This window comes from Clarias gariepinus, chromosome 11 (genome assembly GCF_024256425.1).
Source record: "Clarias gariepinus isolate MV-2021 ecotype Netherlands chromosome 11, CGAR_prim_01v2, whole genome shotgun sequence".
In the NCBI taxonomy this organism is placed as follows: domain Eukaryota; kingdom Metazoa; phylum Chordata; class Actinopteri; order Siluriformes; family Clariidae; genus Clarias; species Clarias gariepinus.
In genome coordinates, this window is record NC_071110.1 from 33,837,501 (window position 1) to 33,844,475 (window position 6,975).

The following is a 6,975-nucleotide window of genomic DNA, read 5'->3' on the forward strand; positions in this document are numbered from 1 at the left end:
TAAAGCTCGAGTCTTTAAACCGCCGCGTTTCTGCTTCGCCATCAGAAAAAAAAACATTTTAGACAAAACTGGAACGGGGGGGAGGGGGGGGGGGTTGGGGGATGTTCCTGAACACTAATTGAATTCTCTTTGGTTGGAGTTTGACGTTAATGCCATCCGATGCTCGTGCCATTAAAAGGAGAACCGGGTCCCGCGCACCGGTGAGGCTCGAGGCAGGACTCCGGTGACCGAGCGCTCGTGAATGCAGATTGGAGTAATGAAGAACAAGATTGATGAAAAAAGAAAGAGGCGGGGCCAGATTGATGGATGGATAGAGAGAGAGAGAACTCACCGTACACTCCTGCACAATAACACAGACTAACTAAATATTTACACAACAATCGTGTTGTGACGTCACACATGGGCAGCGTTATTATTATAAATTATATTTAATAAACAAATAAATGAAATTTTAATAAGACTTAATAAATCTAAAAAAAGTCCCCCCCCCCACGTGTGCAGCCGCTTAGTGTGAGTGTTCATGTCAATAAAACCGAATTGAATTGAGTTTCGTTAAATTGAAAGAGGAAGAGATACCGACAACCGGCATTTGGGCACGCTCACCGGTTTATGGACAAGCGCGCGCTCGTTTGCTGCATGGGGCCAGGTGAGAGCACCTGCTGAAAGTGATCACGTGACATTACCTCAACCTGATCTGATCTGATTTTCTGATCATTATTCATATTTATTTTCTCCGCGTTTCTGCAGAAGAAAAGTTTCTTCATAATATATAATATATTGATAATAATATGTCATAATAATATGAATATTTATTTATTCACACTAAACACGAATAAACGTGATTTATTACAAACAAATCGGTTTAATTTAAATATTTGCAAACAAAAATATCTAAAGTTTATTTTTTCTATTTAAATTGATTTATATTATTTTTATTAAGCAGAATTACAATACGCGTCTTTACATGAAGTTTTATAAAACAGAAAATATAAAAATGTTGAGAACAAAACGAAAGTGTCATTAATTTTGCATAAACTTCTGCTAATGGATGAGGATAATCTCTGGCTCATTACAGCCATTAGCATCATTAGCATCATTAGCAGTGTGACTGATGATTAGAGTGTTTATTAGCGCAGTGTTTGATCTCTGCAGCAGCTCCAGCTCTGTGTGTGTGTGTGTGTGTGTGTGTGACAGGACCGACCGGCGGAAATCTGATGCAGCAGCCGGTGAAAGATTCTATTTTACAAACAAGGCTCTCGGTGTGCGCGCGCTGCCGGTGTGCACCCTGATCACGAGCGCGAGCTGTCCGCGGTGCCGAAAACACCACGTGCGCCGGAAACGCGCGTAATTTGCCCTGTGATGGATGGCGCGCGACGGGAGGAAGACGCCTCGCATTACCGAAATGCAGCGTGACGAGAGGGAGAGGAGGAGGAGGAAGACCCGGTGATACACACACACACACACACACACTCGGGGCCGTGACACAAGGCAGTGTTTATGAGTTTAATTACATTAACGGCAGTGTGTTCATGCTGCACGCGCACAGATTCAAACACTAAACGTTCAGCGAGTTTAAACACTGCACGAGTTAACGAGTCCGTCCAATCCTGGTCCAATCTGATCATCAATGACTCCGTAAAGCTGCGGTGGGTCAGTCCGCACTGTTAAAGCGCTAAAGAAACCAAACGAACTGAAGCTGAGTTGATCCTGGAGCAGATGATCAGCTCTGAGCAGGTGTTTTACTGTAAGTGTTTATGATGACCAGGACATGGAGCTCAGGTTCTTCAGCCCCTTCAGGGGAGTGCTTTGGTGTTCTCCCTAAAACACATCAAGGTTCCGAAACACAAAGAGTTCCGCTGTTATTCACTTAAATTTATTGACGCCACGAGGAGTGTGTTACATGTCACAACAGAAATTGTAAGAACAAATCTTTAACGAAAAATATTTTTAAAAAATCGAATAATTACAAATAAGCGAATAACATCGGATTTGTTATAATTAGATACTTACAAATTACAAGCATATACAAAATGTTAAAAATAAACCTTATTATTATTGTTATTATTATTATTATTTGAATTAACCATCTTGTTTATAATAAACACTGATCGTTTATTTAAAGTGATTATTATATAAACACAGCGCGTGGCCTTTTTGTCGCCTCGGTACTAAATGCAGAGCAGGAGATCAGAATAAAATAATAATATAGTTAAACATTAAAATTGTAGCTGTTGTTCTTTCGGCTGCTTCCGTCATTGGGTCGGACATCGGACCATCTGATCCACACACAACTCAGCACAGGTTTTACGCCGCATGCCCTTCCTAACGCACCCCTCCTATTTTATCCAGGCTTTGGACTGACACTGCATCCAGTGACTGGCGTTTGGGCACTGGGTGGGAATCGAACCCAAGCCATGTTAGGCAAGAAACCTACCTCTGCCCGTATAGAACAATACTGGATTTCTTTTTGGACACACGTTCTAGTTCAATGTTGTTTAGTTATTTATTTTCCTTATTCTAGAACAATACAAAAGATTTTTATTCATAATTATAAAATAACGTATGGAATTCTGTAACTATGTAACAACAACAACAACAACAACAACATCAGTCAGTTATTTTAAGACACTGAGGTCAGCTGTTCTGGATCAGTTCTCACAAGAACAGTATTGTGTCGAGTGTGTTTGTAAAACTCATCGAGCTCCATGATGATGAAACTGTCTGTCATGAAGACCAAAACTGAGCTCTGCTGCAGAGGAGAAGTTCATTTAGAGTCACCAGCCTCAGAAATCACCAATTAACAACCAGCACCTCAGATTAGAGCCGTTATGAAGCTTTACAGAGCAGAAGGAGCAGATAAACATCTCAATATCAACTGTTCAGAGTAGATTATTGTGTGTTTGGGATAATAAACACCTTCAGTATTGTTTTACAGTGTAGAGAGAAATAAACATCAGGGACGAGCAGGGAATGGTTTTAATATTTAAACACTTAAACTGCTTTAATTAGATTGCATTTTAATTTTTCAATGTAAATATTAGTTTTAATCTGAGAAAGACTTTTTGTAATTACAGTAGAGCTTAGTTGGTTTTCTTCTTCTTTTTCTTCTTCTATTTATTATTATTATTATTATTATTATTATTATTAGAACGTTTTCCTGCTCGCTGCATCACGTGACTCTGAATCAGGTCGTGTGTAAACCGGATGTCCCGTGGCCCGTCAGTGTGTAATTTACCAGCTGTAAGGTGTGTATCTGCCCGGTTCGCCGGTAAAGGGTTAACGCGCTCGGGCTGCGCTGTAGTGAGGGGGCGGGGGAGGAGGAGGGCGCGAGCTCCCGAGACATTGTCATGTAAAGCGGGACCACCGCCTCGCTATTGTCTCGCGCACTGCCAAGTTTATTATAAACGCTGCGCGAGCTGCACCGGGCGGAGCAGAGCAGAGTGCGAGACACACACGCAACACACACTCACGGAGGAACAGCAAGAGAGACGGAGAGCACGAGCGCGCACGAGACTGGATCTGAGTCTGGAGCGCGTGGAAGAGACACCGGAGAGAGTGAGACTCTGATACCCGCACCGCACCGTCACGCGCCGGACGAAGTCACTGGAGTTAACCGAACAGAGCTGTAATCAGAGCGCGTGCTGCTGCTGCTCGGTCCCCGGTGCCCTCAGTAACCCGCCCGGTAAATCAGCGGACACCCGACTGCGCCCTGACAGCCTCGGCTCGCGCGCGCCGTGTCCACATGTACAAAATGGATTACTCGTACCTGAACACGTACGACTCGTGCATGGCGGCGATGGAGGCTTCAGCTTACGCGGACTTCAGCTCGTGCAGTCAGGCCAACACGTTCCAGTACAACCCGATCCGCACGAGCTTCGGGGCGAACCCAGGCTGCGCGCCGCTCGGTACAGCCAGCTGCAGCATCGGAGCGCTGCGCGAGCACCAACCGGCACCCTACACCGCCGGTAAGCACCGGGGCAGAGCGCGCGCTACGGCACACTCTGTCTCTCTCTCTCCCTCTCTGTCTGTCTGTCTGTCGGTTCCGGTACAGTGCAGGTTCTAAAAATGGAGTCAAATTTAACAACTGTTAGAAACATTTACTTTATCTCCAAAAAATATTTTATAAGGCAAAAAAATGTAATTAAAGAATCATTAACAATATATATATTACTACTGCAGGTAATTAGAATAATAATATTATAAATAAATAATAATAAAAGAAATAATATAATATGTGTAATATATATGAATATATATATATATATATATATATATATATATATATTACATATAATAAACAATATGTAATTATATATATACAATTATATATATATATATATATATATATATATATATAATTATTATTGTTATAATACGCACAGTGATGTAGGGGTTAGCACTGTCGTCTCGCACCTCCAGGGTCTGGGTTCGATTCCCGTCTCTGTGTGCATGGAGTTTGCATGTTCTCCCCGTGCTTGGTGAGTTTCCTCCAGGTTCTCCGGTTTCCTCCCACAGTCCAAAGTCATGCAGGTTAGGTTAATTGACGTTCCCAAATTGCCCATAGTGTGTGTATGTGTGTGCCCTGAGATGGATTGGCACCCTGTCCAGGGTGTACCCCACCTAGTGCCCTAAGCCTCCTGGGATAGGCTCCAGGTCCCCACGACCCTGAATACAGGATAAAGCGGTGTGGAAGATGAGTGAGTGAGTGAGTAATAACAATCATATAATAATTAATTAACTCACTATGACGTAAAATCAATCTTTTTATGGTCAGTTTATTAAAATTAAAAAAGTTAATGAACATCGCGGACACTCCATACACACTCCTTTAATTTAATTACTTTATAAACTAAATAAATATGATGGCGGGAAATGTGCTGCTGTAGCTGAGCTACACTTTCAAATAAACCTAAAATAATACATAATAAAAATTAAAAAGGTAGAGATAAAATATGTAAACAAAATACATTAAAAACAAGTATTATTATTATTATTGTTGTTGTTGTTGTTGTTGTTGTGTGTGTGTGTGTGTGTGTGTGTTTGACGGTGTTATAACCCCCGTGTCTCCTCCTCACAGTCCCGTATAAGTTTTTCTCGGACCCCTCCGGTCTGAATGAGAAACGGAAGCAGCGACGGATCCGCACCACCTTCACGAGCTCACAACTGAAAGAGCTCGAGCGCGTGTTCGCGGAGACGCATTACCCGGACATCTACACCCGGGAGGAGCTCGCGCTCAAGATCGACCTCACCGAGGCCAGGGTTCAGGTTAGGACTATTATTATTATTATTATTATTATTATTATTAATGTTGTTGTTGGTGTTATTGTTGTTATTATTATTGTATAAAGTTGTGTAATAATATTTGATGTTCAGGAGAATTAAAGTGAATTTAAAGTTTTTACTTTATGCTATAAATATTTTCCTAAAATCACTTTTAATGTTTCGTTAATGATGCAGATTAATAATTGTATTTATAATAATAATAATAATAATAATAAACAAATTATTACATAAACATCTGAACCGGTTTGCAGGACGCGTGTTTTAAATTGAGAATTATATTTATTGCATTATTACTGTAAATAACGACGTGTGTGTGTGTGTGTGTGTGTGTTTGTGCGCGCGCGCGTGCAGGTGTGGTTCCAGAACAGACGCGCAAAGTTCCGTAAACAGGAGCGCGCGGCGAACGCGAAAGGCGGCGGAAACACCGGAAACAACAGCGTTACATCAAAGAAACCGGGAGAGGCGCGCGCATCCTCCGAGGACGACGAGTCTAAAGAGTCCACGTGCAGCCCCACACCGGACAGCACGGCGTCTTTACCGAGCTCGGCCAACACCACGGGCAGCCCCGGCGCGAGCAGCCTGAGCCCGAGCCCGTCCTCCGGTGGATTCGGTACCGCCTCCAGCCCGCCCTCCGTGCACCACGCGCTGAAATCCCCCGCGTGGCCCGGTGTCGGTTCTGCTGCTCCCGGTCCGGACCTGCTGAAGAGCTGGCAGCCCGGGGACAGCGCGAGCACCGGACCGTTCGCCGGTGTGCTCTCCTCCTTCCACAGAAAACCGGGCGCGCTTAAGACCAACCTGTTCTAAACACACACACACACACACACACACACACACACACACGCTTAGCGCGTAGTCTCCTCTCCACTCTCTCCTGCTGAATTTATCTGATGTTTATGTCGTTTCCGTTAGAGCTGGACTCCCGGGTGTCATTATTTATCATCAGTGCGGTTTGGGACAGAGCCGGGCTGTGTGTGAAACCGCCACATGTTCACTACAGAGTGCACTAGTGTGAGAAATGACCTGCAGTTCGTAAAGAATCCGCCTTCATGGTAGGGATTAGAGAACCGGGACTAATGGGAACCGGACTCTGGAGCGGACACGGGACGGCGCTCCCGGTCTGGACTCTGCGCACTTACTGTAGCGTCCTGTCTCACACCCTGTCTCACACCCTGTCTCACACATTCACAGGTCAGTACAAAACAATGTTAGGGGTGAGTATAGGGCGTGGCTAGGGTGAAACTGGGGCGGGGTCACGGGCGGGGTCAGTGTTTGTGTGTGTTCTTATCTAAACCAAAAGAACTTTATTTACACTGTAGTCTCACTCCTGTGCACTCCTCAGGCTGGACAGAATTATTCTCTCATTTAAAACATCTTTGTAGATTTCAGCTGATTATCTATTTTAAGTGCTAGAGTCATTTTTTGTTGTGTTTTGATTTCAAAAAGCTCTAAATCCCCCCCCCCCCCCCTCCACACACACACACACACACACACACACAAACACACAGGGTGCAGTGTTTAATATGGAGAGCTGTAAATACAGGTACCAGAACACACTCAGGAGAGAGAGAGAGTGCGAGAGAGAGAGAGAGAGAGAGAGTGTGTGTAATTGTGTAAGAGTGAAGTGACACTAATGAGGCTTGTGAGGGAATAACGGTGCAGGGCTCCTCAGTGGGCTGCGTCCCAAACCGCTCT

General features: G+C 44.0%; 1 protein-coding gene across 1 annotated transcript; it reads left to right on the forward strand.

The window, feature by feature from the left end:
• Positions 1-3,357: 3,357 nt before the first annotated feature.
• Positions 3,358-6,462, forward strand: phox2a (paired like homeobox 2A). Its single transcript, XM_053507760.1, has 3 exons — positions 3,358-3,965; positions 5,078-5,265; positions 5,635-6,462. Exons 1-3 carry the CDS (start codon positions 3,743-3,745, stop codon positions 6,085-6,087), a joined length of 864 nt encoding a protein of 287 aa, XP_053363735.1. The 5' UTR covers positions 3,358-3,742; the 3' UTR covers positions 6,088-6,462.
• Positions 6,463-6,975: the final 513 nt, after the last annotated feature.

Bases quoted from the DNA above. Each gene is read 5' to 3' on its own strand.
- phox2a (XM_053507760.1), top strand. From the start codon at position 3,743: ATGTACAAAATGGATTACTCGTACCTGAACACGTACGACTCGTGCATG. The intron at 3,966-5,077 runs GTAAGCACCGGG...TCCTCCTCACAG, and splicing joins ACCGGCACCCTACACCGCCG to TCCCGTATAAGTTTTTCTCG. The intron at 5,266-5,634 runs GTTAGGACTATT...GCGCGCGTGCAG, and splicing joins TCACCGAGGCCAGGGTTCAG to GTGTGGTTCCAGAACAGACG.